Source organism: Danio aesculapii, chromosome 6 (assembly GCF_903798145.1).
Source record: "Danio aesculapii chromosome 6, fDanAes4.1, whole genome shotgun sequence".
In the NCBI taxonomy this organism is placed as follows: domain Eukaryota; kingdom Metazoa; phylum Chordata; class Actinopteri; order Cypriniformes; family Danionidae; genus Danio; species Danio aesculapii.
The window spans coordinates 39319095-39342345 of NC_079440.1; the positions used below are offsets into that span (position 1 = coordinate 39319095).

Genomic DNA, 23251 nt, shown 5'->3' on the forward strand with positions numbered 1-23251 from the left:
GGGCAAAGATTAATTGCGATTAATCGCATTCAAATAAAAGTTTGTTTTAACATAAGTTTTATATATATTTATGATCTATATTTAATAGAAAAGCATATGTCAAAACAAAACCCATGCAAAACAATTTTTGCATGGATATTTACATTTATTATTTTATTTAATGGAAATATAAATAAACATTTTCCTTAATATATGTATGCACATGTTTATTTATATAAACATAATAAAAACACAGCACCCACACATATATTATGCCAAAACAAACTTTCATTTTGGATATGATTAATTACTATTAATCTTTAGTAGAAATCATCTGTAATTTGCTAATCAAATTCTTTTAATATCACTTTTGATTAAATTTATGAACTTTTACGTAAACCTAAAATATTAGGCAAAAACAAAAGTTGTTTTAACATTAACAATAATAAGAAGAAATGTTTCTTGAGCTCCAAATCAACGATATATTAGAAGCCTTTTCAGCAATTCCATGCAAATGTCAACCTCGCCAGAAGTTTTCCCCAAAATAGCGAAACTGTTTCTACATTTTTTTGTGCAAGCAAGTATTTTACTGTACTTTAAAAATACTCAAAAATGTTTCTGTCAGTGTTTTCAAATAATTATATTTGTTTTACCAAAGTCACACAAGTGCCAATTTCACATCTGTCACATCCATAATGGAGAGACTTCACTTCCATAATGAAGCTTTTCCCTCCATCCATCACTTTTGTTCAATAGTGAGCCAACTCTCATCCTTTTGATTAGCATTATTTCTTTTGGGTTGTGCAGTTTAATTCACAGTATTTCTACTAAATATGTTGTACACTGTAAACTTGTCCTCCTTTAAAATAAAAAAAAATGTTTACAGATTGATATTTTTCTGATCCCATAACTCTGGGGTTAGTTGTTTTGGAAAATATAAACAGATGTTTCAATATAATGTTAATCCATAACTGCTCTTCTTTGTTTGTCCATCTTCCGGATAAGTTGTCCTTAATCTGTGTTTTTCAGCAAGTTGGAAGTGTTTCATTTCTTTACTGCTAAGGGGTCAAACCTTACATAGATCAGCTTTAAATGTGATTCATCCATTTGTCAATGTAAAATGGCTGTTTTTGGTCTGTTTTCAGAGGCCACCATGTTCTTCTGTTCTCTCAGATGACCAGGATGTTGGATATTCTGCAAGATTACTTGGAGTACAGAGGTAAACACACTCTCGCTGTGTCACATCTTTGCTTTTTCTTATTAACCTATGATCTCAGGATGTACGTGATGGATCGACAAAGTGCTTACTTAATGGATTCAAGACACAATCAAAAATCATAAATAGGACTGAACCACTTAATTTTACCGCTTTGAAGAAAATGTTTGCTCAATGCTTTAAAATTGCATTCACTTCAGAAATCTTTGCACAATGTTTATGTAAAATTTGGGGCATTTACATAACCTTACCATACATGTTCTAGTAATCTAGTTCTCCGATCTGGAGCAGTTGATGTGGGTTTAGTATCACATCCTGTGTTTGTTGCTCTGTTTGCATTAATGTGCAATGCTGATCAGGTCTCTCGCTTCTCTGCAGGTTACAGTTATGAGCGTCTGGATGGTTCAGTCCGTGGAGAGGAGCGTAACCTTGCTATCAAAAACTTCAGCACCAAAGATGTTTTTATTTTCCTCCTCAGCACCAAAGCTGGTGAGTTCACAGTTTTGGAAAGGCAGAATAAGATTCACACATCATCATCATCATAACCTCACACTGTTATCAACAGTAGTGCAAATACATTACTTTATTTTAAAAGTATTATTTATAGGAGACTGTCATACCACACTGGAAAAATGGCCATGTTTATTTGATGCCAATCTTATCTGCATCTTTTTGACTTGCATGAGTAATTGAAAGTCATGACAAGAGATGCGTAAATAAATATCCAGGACATTCATTACAACTGCGTCTCTGTATGAAATTGTGTCATGTAGTTGTTCATGAGTCATGAATTACTACAGTCTCACTTTCACTTATTTTTACACACACACAGTTGGGAATTTTTAAAAAATATTCATCTACGTATCCAAAAAAAAAAAAGTTCATGGTTTCAACAACAACAAAAAAAATTGGTTACACTTTCTATAAAGTTCATGCTTGTAATGAATTTTGAATTTTATATATAGATATATCTATATATATATATATATATATATATATATATATCTATATAGATATATCTATATAGATATATATATATATATATATATATATATATATATATATACAGTCATAATACAGTCAAAGTCCTTTCTAAATGCATCATTTACATATATGTATATGTATATATGTGTATGTATATATATGTATGTGTATATATATATATATATATATATATATATATATATATATATATATATATATATATATATATATATATATATATACAAGATTGCAACCCTAATGTGCACAATAATGACTTCTTTTTTTTTAAAGTATAATTTATATTCAAATATATCATTAAATTGTATTGATTGATTGATTGACCAACAGACAAAAATATCCACAGTTAATAAGGCACTCATAATCATTTTGCATTTATAGAGGTAGAAAATGCTTTAGAGTGCGCACAAAATGCCCTATTAATCTCTACAATGCAATGCTTGTTGTTGTTAGGAGGGGTCGGCATGAACCTCACTGCAGCAGACACTGTGATATTTGTGGACGGTGATTTCAACCCACAGAATGACCTCCAAGCAGCAGCCAGAGCCCACCGGATTGGTCAAACAAGGTACTTCACTACCTTAAGGGATATATGTTGTTCCATCTAGTTTTGAAGTGTTTTGAAAGAAAAAAGCGCTACAAAAATGGTCCATGAGACATCTATTTCAGTTGTTAGCCGTTTGATAGTGTTTTTGTTGTTGTTGTGTAGAACAGATCACTATTTAGTCTTCTTATTTTGGAGTGTGCTTTTATTGTGTGGAACAGAGCAGCATGAACATGCTTTAAAAGCACATCTGTGACCACGTTTTCCTGGACATCAGTAGTCTAATTGTTTGCCTTAATCTAAATAAGACAATAATATGATTCCCATGAAATAAATATAAAGTTTTTTAGATGTTAGTTTTAAGTCTGTTCGTTTTAAGGACATCTATATGTTGGTGTGCTCCAAATCAGCGATACATTTCACGTTTAGAAAATATAAAACCGATATAAACATTTATAGCCTGCAGTTTGTCACTTCCATCTAAATGGATCAATGTTATTTTTTTCGCACCTATACTTAGGGTGACAGAATCGGTGGACATTTTTTGCTATTTCTGCAGAGAATTCTGTAAATGTCTGCGGAATTATTTTGGGGGTATCATAACTAAAAACTTAATATATATATAAAAAAAAAAAAAACCTTTTAAACTGTTATTTAATGTTTACAATGCAAATCCATCGAGATCATCTTATTTGATAAGCAAAGCAAGTCTCTCATAGAATAGATCTACTGAAAGACAGCAAATATTACTTTACAGACTGTTTTGGAAATAAATCAAATGAACACTTTCATATCAGTCAATAATATTTCTGAAATTAATTGAAAAACTGAATAAATATAAATTTACACACATTTAAACAAGTAAATAAATAGACTCAAGAATGGGCTAAAAATCAGCGGATTTCTACATGTGCAGATTCCGTGTGAGCCTACCTATACTTCAGTTTCTCATCAAAGCTTGACCAATCAAATGCTCTCTAGTGTCTGATATGCCCCGCCCCTTCAAGATGCTTTTCATTTGGTGCCTTTGAGCTGAACCACTCTTACTGGCAGAGTTGTGATTATAATAAAACACTATTGGCTACTTTTTAAAAAGGAGTACCCACCCTCTCTTCATTTTTACCTACGATTACATCAAACATTAAATAAAAATGCACATTTCAAAGCACTTCATGGGACCTTTAAGGCGTTTGCATGAGTTGCTTTTTAAATGTTCCCATTTTACGTGTAATAGTACATAGTTCAATTAATGTCATTGTGTCAGCATTCAACGCTGGTTTCTTCTGGTGTTTCACAGAACAACAGTTGTGTTCATCGTGGTACTACATGTGATCTTGGGAGTTTTGATTTTAATTTTGCAACAAGTTCAAATGTAGTTCATTTCTCTTACTATGCGTGCAAACAGATGACGGTGCATGCAAATTCTCAAGCAACAGGTCACCTCTGGTATTTAATTCACTAGCTTTTCATTCATGCCCCCACGACAAAGTCTTCATAATCTCCATTTCTTCCAGAATTCTCAGCATAGTCATTTTTTCCAGCCTGCACCTAAAGTGTGCTCTCTTTTGAAGCCATTCTCATTTGTTTGTTGTGAAATGTCTGACAACCGCTGTGTGTGTGTCCTGTTGCAAATTGTACAAAACCGTAATCTACAAACAGTAATAGTTTGATTAAGGTGTGTACATCTCTTTACTGCACTTCAATAAGGTGATTAAAATAGGAATCCTTCACATGTCTTAATTTGATTTTTGTTTAGTCCAATTATGACTTTATTCGGATTCAGGTAATCATTGCTGTTTACGTGGTAGACTCTTAATCAAAGTTTTAATCAGAGTATTGGTGTCCATGTAAACAAACTCATCTCTGGTTTTTGCATGCAGGCCTGTTAAAGTGATCCGACTCCTTGGTAGAGATACCATAGAAGAGATCATCTATTCCCGCGCTGTGTCTAAACTGCGTCTCACAGACACCGTGATCGAGGAAGGACGGTTTTCTCTTCTGGACCAGGCTCAATCTGCAGCTTCTGGCCTTCAGGTGAAGAGACACATGAGCTTATCTCTCAAGCTCATCTCATCTCTGTGTCTGTGCACCGTTTCCTGGTTCATATCTTTGTACTTGTGGTTTCCCTTCTTGTAAAACTGTGCATGCAAACACTTTCTCAGTATGATATCATTTTACATCCCCAGTGGGATGCTAATGATTAATCAACGATTGATTTATTGGGAAAAATAATTTAAATCGATGCACTTTATTAATAGTTGATCATGCATTCTATGCGCATTTACGAAGAAAAAAAAAACACACAGTAACAAAATATATTGTGTAGATTTGAGATGGTGCTATTGACATTGTTTATTAGTTATTATATTTTAATAGTTCATTAGTTTTATAAAGGGGTAGTTCACCCAAAAAATGTAAGTTCTATCATAGTTTTCCTACCTTTCACTTGATTCAAACCTGGTTGAGTTTCTTCTCGTAAAAATATATATTTTGAGCATTCTTGGAAATCTTGGATTATTTTTTCCTACTATGAAAGTTTCCAACATTCTTCAAAATATCTTCTGCTGTGCTCAACAGTTAAAAAAATAAAAATAAAAAAATCTCCATAAAGGTTTGGAACTACATCAGGGTCAGTACATTTTTACTTTTTGTGTGAACTATTTCTTTAAATATTCTGTCACTTCACATTTCTGCTACAGTTTTATTAAAAAAAAACATATTTAAACATAAAAAATAGTTAGAATGTTTGGATTTTGAGTGCCATTTGCACTTGTCATGTTACATAGAGCATTATTGAAGTCCACAGGAACCGGAAGTTGCAACCATTTTATTGTATTCTTTTTCGTATTGTGATGCAGTTCCTAGAGAAACAGAATATTAAATGAGCAAACAGTGGGCATGGCTTGTTTTTCCTACTTGAGATGTAGTAGGTTCTAGCAAAGTAGGCATTTCTTTTAGAAAGATCGGGAAGAGGGTTTTGGGAAAGTTATTACAACCTTATCGACACCTCCTCTAGGCATGGGATGATAACCGGTTTCAAGGTTTGGGAAAGTCAAGGTTTTATAGCCGCTAAAATGTTCTGTTATACTGTGTCTAATGTATATGCAAGTTTTTGTATGTATGTTTTTATGTGTTGTAAAGAAGCTAATGAAGAGATTCAATGATTTTTTTTTCTATTTAGCTTGACATGTTTACTGTTACAAAATAATATAAACGTTTTTTTTATTCATTTTAAATTTTTTTACCCAGACATTTAAAAATAACTTATTTTAGTGCAGTAATCGCAACACCGTGATACAGTGAAAATGTGGTATTTTTATCCAAAGTTATCACACCGTCAGAAACTTATACCGGCCAGTTCTGTTTGTTGTCATAGCGTTGTGTAAACTGAACTAAACTAAACAGCTGGAGGGGCATGGTTAACATACTTACTGATACCTCAGACAGATGTAATCTGAGAATTTAACTGATAACCAACAGGATGTACATTTTCAGATTTCCATTTTAGATTACAAGGGCAAACTATTTTTTTTTCATGATGCGTGAATTATTCACCACTAAACTAGCAATATGAGCTAACAAAATCAAAATGATTAGTTTTTATGTCATCTGTACTTTAAGGTTAACGATTAGTCAAATAATGAACTTAATTTAAACTATGATCGATCTTGAGAGTTTGTGGAAATGAATATACTTAATTTCCATCAATTTAGTTATCCGAGATCCTAAAGTTCGGTGTTGATAAGCTGCTGTCATCAGAGGAGAGCTCCATTCAAGATGTGGACCTCCAGCTGATCTTGGGTCAGTCTCGAGATGGGCAGTGGCTGACAGATGAAGAGCACGCCAAGCTTAATGAGAGCAATGAAGAGGAAGATGAGGACATGGAGGGTCAAAGTACAACACTTGTAAAACAACACTTGTTTTTAGGAATCTCGTTATGCTACTTGGAAATTGATGATTTTGCTAATGATTTTCTGACTTCCAGACCACATGTATTACTTTGAGGGGAAAGACTACTCTAAAGATCCCAGCGCAGATGATGAGAAGGCCTTTGAACTGTTACTTGAGAAGCAGATTGCTGAGATGGAGGATGCTGAGAAGGAAGGCCGGGCACTTCGCAACAAAGCTGGGGTAAATTATTAAGATAAAAATAAAAAAATGTTGCTTTGATCAAAACTAACACTTAAAACTTCTACTTATTGACAAAAAATATACATTTAAAAAAGCAATAAATATAGTCTAAGACATCAAAACAATATAGGTTTAAATATTTTTATTAGATTTCAGAGCGAAATTAGTGGAAATGAAACATTTGTACTGTGACACTGAAAAGTATTAATCAGTAATAATATTTAATAAACTAAAAATCTTGTTGGGTAAATATTGAGAACAGGAGACCATTTGATAAAATGTTATACTATATTTTAGAATCACACTGCAGCCTCAAAATGCTAATTAATTGTAATTTTTATACTTCACTAATATGTTTTTGATAGATTTTAATAGTTTTGCCCATTAGCCAGCAACACTTTTTGTTCATTTCTAAACATTTAGTACGGTCACTTATTCATTCATTTTAACAAGTACTTGTCAGAATAAGTATGTTATTTCATTTTTACCTAAAAACTGAACGATGATGGAACATTATTTTACACATTTTATTTTCACAAAAGTTATTTGAAAGATTATGGTGGCTCAGTGGTTGGAATTGTCACCTCACAGCAAGAAGTTCACTGGTTAGAGTCTCGGCTCGGCCAGTTGGCATTTCTGTGTGGAGTTTGCATGTTCTCCCTGTGTTGGCGTGGGTTTCCTCCAGGTGCTCCGGTTTCCCCTACCGTCCAAAGGCCAGTGTTGCCAGATTGGGCGGTTTTGAATTTATTTTTGCGAGTAAAAAATGACATAGGCGGGTAGTGAAAATTTGGGCGGTTTTGCAACGGCGTGCCGGCCAGCCCCGGTCTGCCCTCATACACCTGTTTTGATCTCCTAAAGAGATGCCATAGCCCCCTTTCTCTGCATACATATGCTTAGAACAGTGTAGAAACGCGTGATCTCCCTCCCCGACATGACATCCCCCCCCATCCTCCCCGCCGCTCCTCACCTCAAGTCATGGTTTTACTGTCTATTGATTGTTGGGCGGCGCTTTTTGGTTTTCAGCGGTTTTTCGACAGCTTTTGGGCTGGAAACACTGCCAAAGACATGCACTTCAGGTGAATTAGGTAAACAAAAATTGTCCGTAGTGTATGTGAGTGTGCTTGTGATTGCGAGAGTGTATGGGTGTTTCCCAGTACTGGGTTGCGGCTGGAACCTTCCATCTGCTGCGTAAAACATATGCCTAAACAACTAAAACATAGTTGGTGGTTCTACCCCTGAAAAATTTGTGACTAAACTGAAGGAAAATTATAGAAAGGAAATGAAGGAACATTTTATTTTCAAAAAAGTTGTTAGAAATATGAAAGGAAATTTACCCTACCATAAAATCGAGAGAAAAAAGACAATAATTTTGATCAAAGAAATTTAGCCTTATAAACTAAACATTAAAAAAACTCTTTCTAAATTAGTTTGTTTATTGGCATTTGTTGGCTATTACTATTTTTCTGTTATACTAGATAAATTAGAATGATATTTATATATTAATTGCTTTTTTATATATTATTCATACTTGCTTAATGTGTTTATTTGAATTGAAACAAAACGAATATAAAATTGAAACAAATGTCTGTCACTGTCATCATCAGGTGTTCCTATCTGGTCCCTTGATCAACCCAGCAAGAAAGAAGAGACCTCTAACCGAATCAGAGTTAGAAGAAAGACGTCAGAAGAGACAAGCAGCTGCTGCAAAGAGGGCGAAGCTACAGGAAGAAAGGAAGAAGCAACTGGAAGAGCTAAATTACAAGAAAAAGTATATTCTGTTGTATATTTTTGACTCTTATACACCTTTTTTCTACACACATGATGCCTCATTTTCAAATTATGGTTTGTACTTCTAATTTTGGAGACTTCCAGTAAAAAGTACTAAAAAGTATTACTTTAAATGAAAATAATGCATAACAAATAATCCATATACATAGGGAAAACTGAGGCAGAGGCATGTTGTTTAGAAACATTTTTTACACAAGCAAACAAATCTTGTTTTCAGAAATAATGTGTCAAAATTAAGTGAGTTTTTCCCTTAAAACAAGCAAAATAATTTGCTAATGAGGTAAGCAAAATATCAAGTTTCTTGCTTTTAAAGAGCCATGAACCCCCACCCCCCCACTTCATCTCAGCAGTGTGTTTTCACTCCTTTAGTTTGAAAGAGTCAGGAAAGTAGGTGAGTCCAGCTTTGTTTAGGTGGGAGTGTTGAGTTTTGAAAGAGGGAAGGGTTTGCATGAAAAGGGGAGTTTCATTACAGCTGATTTTCACACTGGCAACACAAACGCAGATGCAGTGGGAGATGGACAGTGATTCGGAGAGCAGCATTTACAGCGGATCTGAGAGCTGTGAGGAAGTGGAGGATTTACAGTCCATAATATTGCAGTGATATTACTGTAAACTTAGTAACCAAATAATTTTGACTAAGGTTTGTATTTTAAAACAGAAAGAGTACTTCTGACGATACTAACTTTGCCATCTTAATAAACATAAACAAAGAACATTGATCACACACTTACCGTATTCATAGAGACAGGACAATCAACACGAACTGGAATCACGTCTTTTTTTTAAAAGAAGACGAGCGCCAAATCCGGATTTCACCATTTCCAGATTCGAAAAGCTCTCAGATTAAAAAAACAAACATATTACAAACATATTTTTCGTCGCGTGTTAGCAGACCACTGTAATTCAATTGCTTGTGTCCACACGCAAGCTGTGCTCTCATCGCGACGAAATGGAAACAAAACCTTCGTTGCGGCACATTTATAAAGACAACACTGACGACCCATGTCTCAAAACATTTCTTCTTCTACTACTTGTTTGAATTACGGTTGGTAACACAAAGGTAACAGGTAAAAAGAAGCTATAACATGCAAATATCAAAGCTATATTATGCATATTAATGAAGTTGCATCTTGTTCACAATAGAGCGCCCTGATTGGTTCAAGCCAAGTCTTTCTCATGAATTAATGAACAGATGTGCTAAAAAAACTCAATGACGTCACTTTGTACCAGCCAGTACAGACAGCCAATCTCCACGCTGGAATTTACACAATGATCTCATCGCCGTGACGTAGCTTCAAAATTTCATTTTAAACCACAAGAATCTAAACGATGCAAAAACAACCACTTTTCACTTGTTAGCTAAATGTATGTGTCCTAATAGTGTTTTCAGCAACGTGGAACATATATATGACTGTCAACACCTCAAAAAAATATGTTTTGGTGTTTCGTGACCCTTTAAATAAGATTATTTTGCTTACCCTATCTGCACATTATTTTGCTAGTTTTAAGGAAAAACTCACTTTATTTTGACTATTTTTTGCTTGTCCCGAAATTGCTTGATTTATGAAATTTTACATAGAAACAAGACAAAAACTCCAAGTAAGAAAAGCATTTTTGCAGTGCATTCACACAAAGCATCATGAGGCATAAGAAAAAGTTGGAAATCGTATATATTTATTGTGTTTTCATTGTAGGAGTCTCTTTTATATGGTATGTGCCTTTATCTTTCATTGGCAGGATGGCATGGTGGGACTCATGTGGCTACAGATCACTGTGTTTGCCACGTGTCGACAGCGAGGGTGAAGATATGGAGCCTGATGAAGATGATCATGTCAGCTTTAGCTCCACCGATTCAGATCACACAGCCATTCGATATGTGCTGGGTGATGTAACTCATCCTCAAGCCGATCGAGAGGATGCCATCATTGTGCATTGTGTTGGTACGGCTCTACTAAATACTGTAACAGAGACGTCTCGATGACAGAAAACCATTGACGACCACATACTGCTAATTTGGCCTGATTTGAGGTATGTGTGATGCTTTTATTTTATAGATGACTCTGGACACTGGGGCCGAGGAGGATTATTTACTGCACTGGAGCTCAGATCAGACGAGCCGAGGAAGCAGTACGAGTTGGCTGGCGACATGAAAGGTGACAAATTCTTTCATGTTTGCCTGGACAGGTTTAATTCATGCTCTGCCAATGCAAACATTCTACATTGACGTCAGTATCCAGTTCACAGCTCTCTAATTTTTTCTCCTAAAAACTATTAAGAATAAATAAAGTCAAACATATCAAATCGGTAAAAGAATCATTCCTTTCAGTCAAAAAAAGCAATCGTACAATTTTAGCCTGATTTATAATAGGTAATTCATGCTTTTATTTCATATATGTAAGCTTTGTTTAAGGTGCCACAGAATTCATTGATTAAAATGTGTTCTCTGATATCTAAATAGAATGTATGTGCTTAAATAAGTGCTACATTTTTACAGAAACTGTTTTACAGGTTCGTTTTCAACCCTAGGAATTGGCCCTTATATGATATGACCGTATTTGTACTGGACATGAATATTAATGAGCTCTGCTCTAATGCTTCAGCAGCTCATGCCAGTGATTGACACTCACATACACACACAAACACACAATGTAATGTACTCTGAAATATACTTGCAAAATAATCATTCTCCAGTTGTCAAAAAGCATTTTAACAAATTAAGTAATGACAATCTTTTGTACTGAAGTGGTAGAGAGTTTTATTTTAGCTAGAATGAGTTGGATATCTTTATACCACCAGAGTAGCCTAGTTTGCTCCTGAGTTGTGATGTGGGTGAAATATTGATTAAATTATTATTATGCTCGATAAAAGGAACAGACAGAGATTTATTTGGAGTTCTATTTTGTGGGTTTTAATGTAAATGAAAACACAAATAGGAATTAATGTCAAAATATGCTTAAACAAGTTTTATGAAGTTTATTGACGTTCTTTCACTTCAGAAAAATATCAGTTGGGCTGAGCGATATGACATGATGCAAAGACGTGCGTTAAACGCTTCTATTCAGCAGTGTACTTATGTTTGTTGCCTCATTACAAACATGCTTGGCTAATGTCACAATAGACACATTAAACAAACCAAAGATACTTTTAAATAGACCTTGCGTCTCTTTGAGGTGTCATTGAATAAATTTATAATCTGTACATCCTGCATTTAGCTTTTTGCATTCTGATAAAATGTGTGAACAAACTGTGGTCATGCATGACTGCCTGATCCACAAAACAGCTCCTTTACTCTTCCTTAAAGAGCCCATATTATGGGTTTTTGAAAATGCCCTTCCATGTAGTGTGTAACACAGCTCTAAGTGAAGTGAAATATCCAGCTAAGGCTTAAATCTGTAAGTGTACAGTGTTTAAAACTATTGATTCATCTATAAGAGTCGACTCATAGTGCTTCAAACGAGTCGTCTTGATAACGAGTCATTAGGTGTTTCGCGATGACGCAGCCACGAAACACAAGCCTCGCCAGTAGTTACGCGCGCAAACCAGGGAGATTTGAAACCTGCGGCCCCGCCCACTAACACAGAAAAAACACTAGACACACACAGACGCCGCCAGTCGAATGAAGTCAAGCTGTGCTCAGATGGATAATATTGACAGTCTCTACCCAAAGATGAGTTGTGAACTGTGAAGAGTCAGTGGTTGAGGTTTATTCACTAGTGTAAGTAAGTGCGATTAAAATTGTTGCCTCGTTTAACTTGCAAATTATGTATTTATTGTGTTTTGTTACTTGTTAACCTGGTACAGTACACGCGGTTACTCTTTATATTCTCTTATCAAATGTAAGCCACGTTAAAAACGCGACGCGTGCTGCTTTGTTTACGGATTTAACGTTAAAGGCTTTTGTGAGCTCGCGTTCCACTGCCGTTTGTCGTTGCTATGGTGATCGTAAGCTAGGAGACAGGAGACTCGCGTCGCTTTCCCTAGTTCTTCTGAGGAGCGTTGTGTGTGTGTGTGTGAGAGAGAGAGAGAGAGAGAGAGACGCGCGTCGCTTTCCCTAGTTCTTCTGAGGAGCGTTGTGTGTGTGTGTGTGTGAGAGAGAGAGAGAGGCTAGGAGACTCGCGTCGATCTCCCCAGTTCTTCTGAGGAGGGTTGTGTGTGTGTGTGTGTGTGTGAAAAAAGCCTTACACTATGAAGCGCGTGTGCACTGTGACTACTTTTATATAGTTGATTACCAGCTGGGCATTTCACTCTGTCTCGTGCTGAAGCCTGTCACTGTCGACCAATCGCAGCAGGCTGTCATCGGTCCAATCAGCGCAGATTAGCTTCGCGCTGAGGAGGGGTTTGGGAACAAATGAATCGCTGAACGATTCATATGGGAGTCGTTGGGATAATTAGGTAAAAATAAATGCAGATTATAAGACCATAAAAGTGTTTTATGACCTTGCATGCATATTAGACTGTTGTTGGAGACCCTTACAACCTAAATATGACCCTATTTCATGTATAATATGGGCTCTTCAAACTCTGTCCCGTTTTCAAAATAAGAGTCTTGCAAACATGGCAGGTATAATAGAGTGTATGCACAGCTAGTGTTTCTTCTCATACCGATAAACTTTTAGTGAACGGTTAATGTGACTTTTTTATTTTATTTTATACAGTTCCTTTTACAGCAGTGGTGTTGTAATGTAATACAATCAGTTAAACAGACTTCAGCATTTATTTAGTTCTTCCAGCGTAAAACGAGATGAAAAGCCCCTACACGCACGTGCCCATCAGGATTAAGCAGGCTAGCGCAGAAACTCCATTGAAAATACTGGAGTAAAATAAATGTTCATATTTTAAAGGCATGGCGCGGGAAAATGGAATTTATTGCAGTGCTTCTTGTACAATCAGAGACCCACTTTATATTGTATATCAATCAGGCAGGAGAGATTGTTGATTTTTAAAGAAAATAGACCTTAAATGTGTCGATTTTGTAACTGCATACAGTTCACCAGAAGTGCTTGACCCAGGTTACTGCAAAATTAAAAGTCCTTCTTCATATACTCTATACCTTTAGATAAACGTAAAATAAGGAGAAAACATTATCATTGTTGTAATCTCCCTGTTTTCCAAACCACCAGAGTCTGTTTAGTTTCGATTGACCTGTGTTTTATCAGGATTTTGCACAATGTATATTATTTGCATTTGAGATAAAGCAGCTTACTGTAAATATGAGTGCTTTTGCATAGTAGCATACTGTACTGTTCTGGGTTGTTTACAATAATGTATGATCCTGTTTAATTGTTAAATCAGACTTTCTTGGTTAAAATGGCACAAAGGCAGCTTTAGGTCATAGAAATGAATTCCATTTTAAAGTATAATGTTCGCATAGAAATAAGTATTTAAAACTAAAAGAATATTTATCATTGTATTGTATTTTTCATCAAACAAATGCAGTCTTGATAAGCAAAACTTCAGCAATATATTATAATAATATCTTATAAATATCAGATTTCATTTAATCTTATACATTTAACAACGTCATGAAACTATTCATGTATTTAACTGTTAGTTAGTGTTTCATGATTACAAAAGTAATCTAAGTATATAAATGTGTCCAACATTAGCATGAGTTTAATAAACAATTACCAGTAAATTTAAAAATTGACATATTAATGATTGCTTGTTAATTACCAATTAAAATGTAAGGGCAGTAAACAGCATAAATGGCATGACAATGGTGTGTTTCAGACCTAGAGCTGGGAAGTGTTCTGCTTTTTCCTATTGATGACAAACAGTCGAGGCTCTGTGGAAGAGATTACGTAAGTCAGCAAGCTGTTTGTGTCTTTAATCTACTGCTTTTAATTAAATTCAGTCATTAATTTAGTTAATCATTTTATGCCTCCTGTCTCCCTAGCTGGCACTCATAGTTGCCCAGCAGAGGGATAAAGCCAACAAGTTGTCAGGCATTCGGCTCACTGCCTTGGATGAAGGCCTCAAGAAGATCTACAGAGCTGCCAAACAAAAGAAGGGTACTCTGAGCTCTTTTCTGTTTCTTCTAAACTGGTTGCAATGACATGGCTTCTCATATTAATCTTATTATTATTTTTTTTTAAATAAATAAATGACTAGAAGTCGAAATCTATTAATATGTGAAGTATATCTGCCATTCAATTACACATCAGTGCAGCAAGCCTGTTTAAAAACACAAATACGATACACGCCACTTCAGTGCAGTAGAGGATTGATAGGATTGTTTGAAGGAGGTAGATTCATTTCAAAACTTAAAGGGTCACGCTGCTAAAAAACAATTACAGGACTCTTACATTTTATTGGGAAATGGAAATTGCTTTTTTTCCTGTACTTTTTCTTTTTTCTCGTACTACTGGTTTGAAACAGACTATAAAAAGCAATGCTGAAGGAGTGTCATGAAATATTTATTAATATTTGTTTAAAATTGATTCAGAATATTGATTTTTGCCATCTGATTTTGACAATTCCTACACATTTATTCAAGAGAAAGAGCTGGTTTCTCAAAACCCACGTAGTCTGTATTTTAATTTTCGTCTGCAGATTTCAGAAGCGTCTAAAGCCTCGGTCAGATCACACGATTTTTATTGTCTGTTACAAAAATCAGATTATGCGAATATTTTTTTATTCATTTATTATTTTTATTTTATTTTTAAATTATATTCTTGATAAAATCTTGACTTGTCACGTGTAACAAATGTTCCAGACTACCCGTTCCTTCATGATCAGTCATCCTGTGACGTCTACGACGAGCGTTATTTCCCAAAGCAGTCACAAGTGTTGCTATAATGATATTTCTTATCTCAATTAAAACATTTTTTTTAATCTTATTTCAATCTCAATAAACACTGATGCTTGCTGACAACTAAAAACTACATTATTTAAGGGCATTCATTACAACATAGATAGGATCAAACTTATGATTCTTTTTAATATTAAGAAATTTTCTTTGAAATCTAAATATATATTTTCCTGCCATGGGTTTCTTATTAAACAGCTCCCTCGCCTGAACTTTCTGTGAGTGAGATGGAGAAAATGAAAGCACATCAGTAGCAGCATGGAAAAATCAGATGCTCAAGACGTGATCTTTAAAATAATGACATATTAAAAAAATAGCAAATGTATAACTGAGATTTGTGATACAATCACAGTAAAGCATTCATTAAATCCTTATTTTCCTCAGAGCGAAACAAATCATCCACCCGTATAGTTGAGTAGTGGAGGTGCACAAACAAAAATATAATTTGTATATTTTTCTTGGAAAAATATCTTTTTGAAATAACTCAATTTGAATGTATCTTTTGTTGGTCAGTTTTCTATAAACAAGAATATTTTGAAAATATTTGAGGTGCTTCAAAACAAGTCCGCTATATGCACCAAAACACAAATTGCTGTGAGATTGTGTTGGTTTGTCAAATAATATAATAATCTAACCTAAATAAAATTAAAGTGAAATATTCACAGTTTCAGAGAAGCCTATATTAACCTGTTTTCACTGTTAATGATAAAATTTGAATAAGCAGGAAATGCTTTTGCAATGTATTCGCAGCACTGAACATGTTCCCAGATTACCTTGGAGGAACAAACTCTGTTGGAAGGATGAGAGAACTCAGAAACTCATTGTGAGAATAAAAATACCTGCATGTTTGTGCCAGTCTGTCAGATAAAATTGCTTAAAACACCTTAATATTTTAGAAAAGAATCCTATCTCTTCGTGACCCACCCATAAGTAAATATGACTACTTTTTGATTACCTGACTAGCGCATTAACGGCAGCACCCGCTGATATAACCGAGAAATTATGTGCTCCTATTGCTCCTAGTGTCGCAGTGTTGCAGGCATGGTATCAGTTGTCGTGAACAATGTCATATTACACAAGAAGAAACGATTGAATTTTGTGTCACGACGCCGATTTTCGTTTACGAATCCCCATGACACCCTATGTCAAGGAAATCATAGCGAAATCGTGACAATGTCATGTGATCTGACCGGGGCTTAAGTAGGAATGCATGTGATGTTAAGGGCTGCCAGTTTAACAGTCTGTTAATTCTTTTAGAGGTCATTCAAACATTTGCATTTCACTGTGTTTCCTCTTTTTTTTTTCTACAGTATGTAAACATGCTATATGGATGTGTTTATCGTTGTGTTTCTATTTCACACATTATATTCCGATTTAAAACCTCATCACTCAATTTAAAAGCATGAGTGTGGGCTTTGGTTAACCTCATTGTGTTTTATCCCATAGCAAGTGTCCATCTGCCTAGGATTGGTCATTCCACTAAAGGCTTCAACTGGTACGGTACAGAGAGACTCATTCGCAAGCACCTGGCCACCAGAGGAATCTACACATCTATGTATCCTACTGCAGAAGTATTGCAAATGTTTGTCCTATTCTGGCTAGATGTGTCAATAGAAAATTGTTTGTTCATTAGGAATGCACTAATGTAGACATTTTGGTTAGTATTGAACATAGAGCTGTGCAATACTGTAAATATGAGATGGATACTTCCCCTCAGTAACAAAAAAAAAAAGATACACTTCCAAAAAGAACAGAGAATAGCAAGTCACGTTTATATCGATAGCACTTTATATAATGCAGATTGTGACAGCAGTTTTATATACAATTTTAAGCAAAACTTTGGGCACCCCTGATCATTTTCAGAATTGCAAGCCATAATCTGCTGGCCTTTCAAATCAGCAATTTAATTAGGATATATTTTATACCCTAGGGAAAAGGCAACATTTCAGTTCTGACATAACACTTATTTAATCAACAGATGCAATGTAATTTAAATCATAACAAAAACCGACAGGTGCAAACATTTGGGCATCCCAACAGAATAATGACATCAGTTTTTTGTAGTCACCTTTTGCTGAAAAAACAGCCTGTAGACACTTCTTTTAGCCAAGGATAAGTCTCCAAATTTTTTGCTGAAGGCATTTCGGACCATTCTTCCTTGCAAAATTTCTCCAGTTCAGTCAAGTTTGCGAGTGTGAATGGCCATTTTCAAATCCATCCAAAGATTTTCGATGATGTTCAGGTTAGGGGACTGGGATGGCCATTCTAGAGCATTGTCTGAGCATGAATTCCTTGATAGATCTGCAACTGTGCTTTGGATCATGAGTCACTCATATCAATTCTGTGTTGTAATCAATCAGCATTAAGTTACTACAGGTTTTGAAATCCACAAAAAGAGAGGGTGCCCAGACTTCTGCACAGCCTATTTTTTCAGTTTCAATTAAATTTCAAACATCTCAACACTTCTACACTACAGATTTCTATCTGAAAAACATGGCATATCACTGCAATCTTCTCTTATAAAGAAAGAACACATTACTATGCAGCCACAGAGGGGTGCCCAAACTTTTGCATAAAACTGTATGTTTATTAATTTGAAGAGTTCAGATACAAAACCTCTAAGTGCCATCAAAAATTAGCATTTTTCTCAGCCACCTTTTTTATGTTGAGTTATTTCACTTTAAAGACCATGAAGGGGACTTATTCTTTGCGATTAAAAGTGATTATTATTTAACCTACACTCAGGAGCTTGATAAAATGCTCATTTTAGAAGAAAATTTCAGATGGAATTTAGAGGTTTTTGCATCTAAACTCTTCATTTTCAGATATTACAAACATAGCATCAAAACAAGAATAAAACGGTGTAAAAAAAGGTATAGGAAAACACTATACTTTGGCTCACCACTCCATTAAGTCAAACTGAGAATGAAATCAAATGAGGAATAACTACATATTTATACTTCAATATGTTTGACCTATTTAAACCTTGTTAAACAACCACTCTAACAAGTATAGAGGATATATTGAAGCCCATACAGGTACATATCAAAACGGATCCCACTGAAAGAAAATGGAAGCACAGGTTAAATATTCCAGTTATTTGATGCTTATTAAAGTATAACCCTATGCCATAATTTTTTTGTTGTGTTCTTTTGTGGCAAAGTTTTTTTTTTTGTCACGTTTATTTATTCATCATTTTATAAAATGTGTCCTTTAAAGAAATTAGATTTGCAGTATTAAATCTGAAAACAGTGTCAGTGTATGTTTCAAATGAAATTACAACTTAATTTTGTTAACTTACGTCATAAAAACAGATCATAGTTGCTTCCAAGATTTTTACCAGCCAGAGCAACTTTTGGAAAGTTTGCTTTTGGAAATCAGTTTACAGCCAAATTCACTTTGGCTTGATTTCATCTGAAACTATTCTCCAGTTGTACAGAACATAAAATGAGGCATTTAGAAACAGAAACAGAAATAGATATATTCTTTTATCCTTGACTCGTTATTCAGTTACTACTACAGACGAGGATCTTCACAAACTACAGTGTCTTCCACTGCTAGCACCACCACTCCATCAAGCTCAAAGCCTGCAGCATCCTCACCATCTGAGTCCCCGCACTCCTCCAGTCCTCCGGCTAACCGAGAAGGTCTTTCAAAGTCAGCAGAACTCTCCACTACATCACATGAAGGTCCGGGTGCTCCAGGGTTGGCTGACTTCATGAGAGGCGTTCATGTCTACTTTTATAACATGGCTGCTACCGAGAAGAAGCAACTAACCCGCTATCTTATCACATATCCTTTAACATTCCTGCACATCGAAACAATGCTGCCATGGACAGGCAGTAGCTTTTCTTTGAAAATGTGTTTGTTTTTTTTAATGGTATTTTTGGGACATCATGTGAAGTATCTTGAGTCAGTTGAGTAACAGTAACTTCCTAAAGCATGGGAGAAACTTCACTTGGCTTCATTTTGATTGATTTTGAAAGAGTTATAGTAATCTGGGTGATGCAGTGGGTAACACTGTTGCCTCACAGCAAGATGGTCACTGGTTCGAGTCCTGGCTGGTCCAGTTGTCATTTCTGTGTGTGGTGAATTGGGTAATCTAAACTGTCCATAGTGTATGTTTGTATGTCCTGGTCCTCTTGGTTGGGAGTTGAGCGTTGGGCTAACAACCCACCTTGTAAAAATTAGATGTTACGAAACACAAACATCATGCAGCTAAATGTCAACTTCGATATAAACGACCCTTTGAGTAAGTATAGTAATCTGCTTTTGCTTAGTTCAGGGGTGCCCAAACTCGATCCTGGAGGGCCGGTGTCCTGCAAAGTTTAGTTCCAACCCCAATCAGACACACCTGGGTTAGCTAATCAAGCTCTAACTAGGCTTTGGAGCTGTGCTTAGGCAAGTTGGAGCTAAAATTTGCAAGACACTGGTTCTCCAGGAACGAGTTTGGACACCCCTAGCTTAGTTAAAAGTATCGATATGAAATGACTGTGAATTGGCAGTAATAAGTAAGTGTAGATTATCTACGTTTTTTTTTTTTTTTTTTACAAAATGCACATTATCACTCAATGTTTGGATCTGCTGACTAACTCCATGAATGTGGACAAGAATTCTGTGACTGTAGCATGTTCACATAAACAAAAAACAGTTCAATCTATGGCAATGAACATGATCGGAGAATCCACTAGCATTCTAACATACAATGTGTTATAACTGGAATTTAATTACGTGCGCACAAACCAAATATGGGTCAAAAGATTGACAAGTGCAGTAGTAAATCAAATGGCTTTTGGGGGAACGAAAGAGAAGGTTCCTTTTACTTAGCAGAACCAGATGAACAATATCCTGAAAAGAGTCTGAATTCTAATCAAATATAATCGCCTTGATCGTAGATTTTATTTAGGTTTTACTATGATTTTGTAAATGGTGATCAGCTGTCAAATATTCTTAAAAGTCTGTGTGAACCAGCAGTTGCTGAGACTTTTATTTCAGTATGTTGATGTACTTCCAACTATAATATTGGGTAGGGACTGGGCAGTCTTTTGCACATCATTCCCTCATAGTTAACTAGCGGTAAGTGGGGTGTGGTTAAGTATATTAATATACAGTTACTATGGAAGTCCCCAGGTTGACGTTAACAGAAGGACTGCTTCTCCAATTACAGAAGCAAATTTTCAGACTTTCTTTGAGGATAACCTTAACAAAGCTTAACTTTGTTTTCAGTGCATTAACTTGCAATTATTAATTATTCACCTTAAAGAAAACAATATGAGCTAGCAAAATAAACATTGTAAATTTTGATTCACTGCAAACTTTAATGTGGAAGACACTGGCTGCATCCGAAATCGCCTACTACTTAGTAGGTACTGCATTTGAATTTAAATGTACTGCTCAGCCATTAGATAAGTACATTCAATACAGTATGAATGGAATTCAGACATACTACATCCTCCATTTTGTCATCACATGACCTAACTCAGGTGCGTCAATTCACTCCCACTCATAAATTCTCTCGCGATGCATAATGGGATAGCTTAGCTTCCATCGGATGCACACTTCAGAATCTTGCCAGAAGTAGTAGGTCATCTGGGTACTTCTCACATTCTGTTTTTCAAATTCTATGAATTCGGACAAACTACTCGGCTCGCACACCATTTTTTAGTATACTACATAGTGTAGAAGTATATGATTTTGGACACAGCTACTGTCTTTGTGTGACTTCATACATTTGCAGAAAACACATAGGCAGAGTACAGTGACTTAAAAAGCAGGGATCAAAAATCCAGTTGAGCTTAAGATTGTTTTTGTAGATAATCTACACTACAAAAATGCTGATTACCAGTGGTCCCAACCTGTAATTCATTTGGCTGGACAACTAAAAATGTTTTAGTCATTTTTTAAGTTTTTACACTGTAAAAAATGCTGGGTTCACACAATCCTTACATGTTGTCCCAACACAAATCGATTAAATTAACTTAATAGTTTTTACAAATTTAAGAGGATTGAACATAAAACAATTAAGTTGTCCCAAAAAAACCTTATGAATTGTTGTTTTAAACTAATTTTAAATTATTATTAAATAAGTATTTTAAAATATTTGAACAAGCATCAAGTCATTTTTTGAGTGTACCTTTGTTGGGCAGAATGATGAACCTCCAATAAAGCTGAACAAGCTTACTGACACAAACATATCCTTAACATTTCTGCACATATGATGGTGATGAAGAGGATCTCATGAGCTCACATGTCACTCATATTGTCGGAGAGATAGAAAGTCCAGTCCATGAACAGGTACATTCATAATGCTAATATTTAACGATACTAAACTGTTAGCATTAGATTTGGCAACAGAAATATGCCATGCTTTGTATTCCCTTTTTTTCCACCATTTTCTTTCTTTTCAGGAGCTCCAAGATCTATTGCATCAGTACCCTCAGGCCCTCCTTGTAAAGAAAAACTGGCTGGAGTCTTGCTTTGCCAGCCAACGGAAAGTCAGTGTGTCTAAATATGTAATTAGGTTGACTTGACAAAGCTCCTGCTGCATTTCTTCAAAGAGACTGATCACATCAGATCGCCTTGGGTTAATTCACAATCGCATCTAGTGTCTGTTTGGGGTTTGAAATGAACTGATCTGTTCTTGTACATCCAGTTATGGTGAAATAGCATCAAGAGGTTTGTCGTAGTAGTAATCAAACAATGAAGCAATGCTCTCTTTTTAATGAGAAACAACAACACTGTAGAGACTTTGCAGTAAACTCTGATGCATATACTCTCGTCATACACTTTTCTGTTTGTGTAGTGAGTGACTGTAAAATGCGTACATGATTTCACATAATAACCAGGTCTTGGTTATTGGTTGACTGCATTATTTTAATAGTCAGTTCACTGTATTTTTATTGTTAAAATAAAAGTGTAAATTGTCTAATGCACTATAAAAACACTAAATATATAATTGATCGAATGTGTTAAATTGGGACCGGGAAAAAAACAGAAATACAACAAATCTACCATGCATAGTTTTAAAAAGACAACCCTACTGAAAAAAAAAAACAGCCTAAACCAGCCTATACTGGTCAGGCTGGTTTTACCTGTTCACCCAAGCTGGTTTGTTAGGCTGATTTTAGAGGGGTTTTGGCCACTTTTTAGCTGGTCTTAGTTGGTCAAACTACTTTTAGCTTGTCAGGCTGGTCTTAGCTGGTCAGACTGGCAGGTCTTAGGTGGTTTTAGCTGGTCAGGCTGGCTGGTTATGACTGGTCTTAGCTGGACAGGCTGGCTGGTCTTAGACTGGGAGACTAGCTAAAACCAACTTGGCCAGGCTGAGAGATCAGATAAAACCAGCTTGACTAGGCTGAGAGATCAGATAAAACAAGCTTGACCAGGCTGGGAGATCAGCTAAAACTAGCTTGGCCAGGCTGGGAGACCAGCTAAAACCAGCTACTTCCAGCTCAAACCAGTTAAGACCAGCCAACCAATATAGGCTGGTTTTTTCGCCCTTTTTTGTCAGCAGGGTAATCAAACATATTGAGTAAAAGCTGTTAATTCAGTGTCAGATCTCGGATGTTGGTTTTACTTAGAAAAAGCATAGCTCTGCAAACCAAACCACAGATGTCTATGATAATGCATGTCTCTTTCTGGAAGTTTTATTGCAGGTTTTTTTTTTATTATAATAAAAATGAAACCAAATAAATTCTAATGTATTTTGTTTATTGACTATTTTTGTTGTAAACAAAGATTGATTTGTCATTTTAGATAAACTTTAGTCTTTTTTTTTTTCCTCTCT

General features: G+C 35.4%; 1 protein-coding gene across 1 annotated transcript in view; it reads left to right on the forward strand.

Annotated features, from left to right (window-relative positions):
- The window catches only part of chd1l (chromodomain helicase DNA binding protein 1-like), a 38077-nt gene extending 14919 nt beyond the window's left edge, over positions 1-23158 (forward strand). The window contains exons 11-25 of the mRNA XM_056460141.1: positions 1125-1198; positions 1574-1684; positions 2651-2765; positions 4622-4775; positions 6455-6635; positions 6727-6872; positions 8477-8640; positions 10398-10600; positions 10715-10813; positions 14391-14461; positions 14557-14671; positions 16915-17023; positions 18979-19257; positions 21678-21762; positions 21876-23158. Coding sequence (XP_056316116.1) covers positions 1125-1198; positions 1574-1684; positions 2651-2765; positions 4622-4775; positions 6455-6635; positions 6727-6872; positions 8477-8640; positions 10398-10600; positions 10715-10813; positions 14391-14461; positions 14557-14671; positions 16915-17023; positions 18979-19257; positions 21678-21762; positions 21876-21998 — 2029 coding nt within the window. The 3' untranslated portion in view covers positions 21999-23158. The remainder of the gene's footprint in view (positions 1-1124; positions 1199-1573; positions 1685-2650; positions 2766-4621; positions 4776-6454; positions 6636-6726; positions 6873-8476; positions 8641-10397; positions 10601-10714; positions 10814-14390; positions 14462-14556; positions 14672-16914; positions 17024-18978; positions 19258-21677; positions 21763-21875) is intronic.
- The last annotated feature ends 93 nt before the right edge of the window (positions 23159-23251 follow it).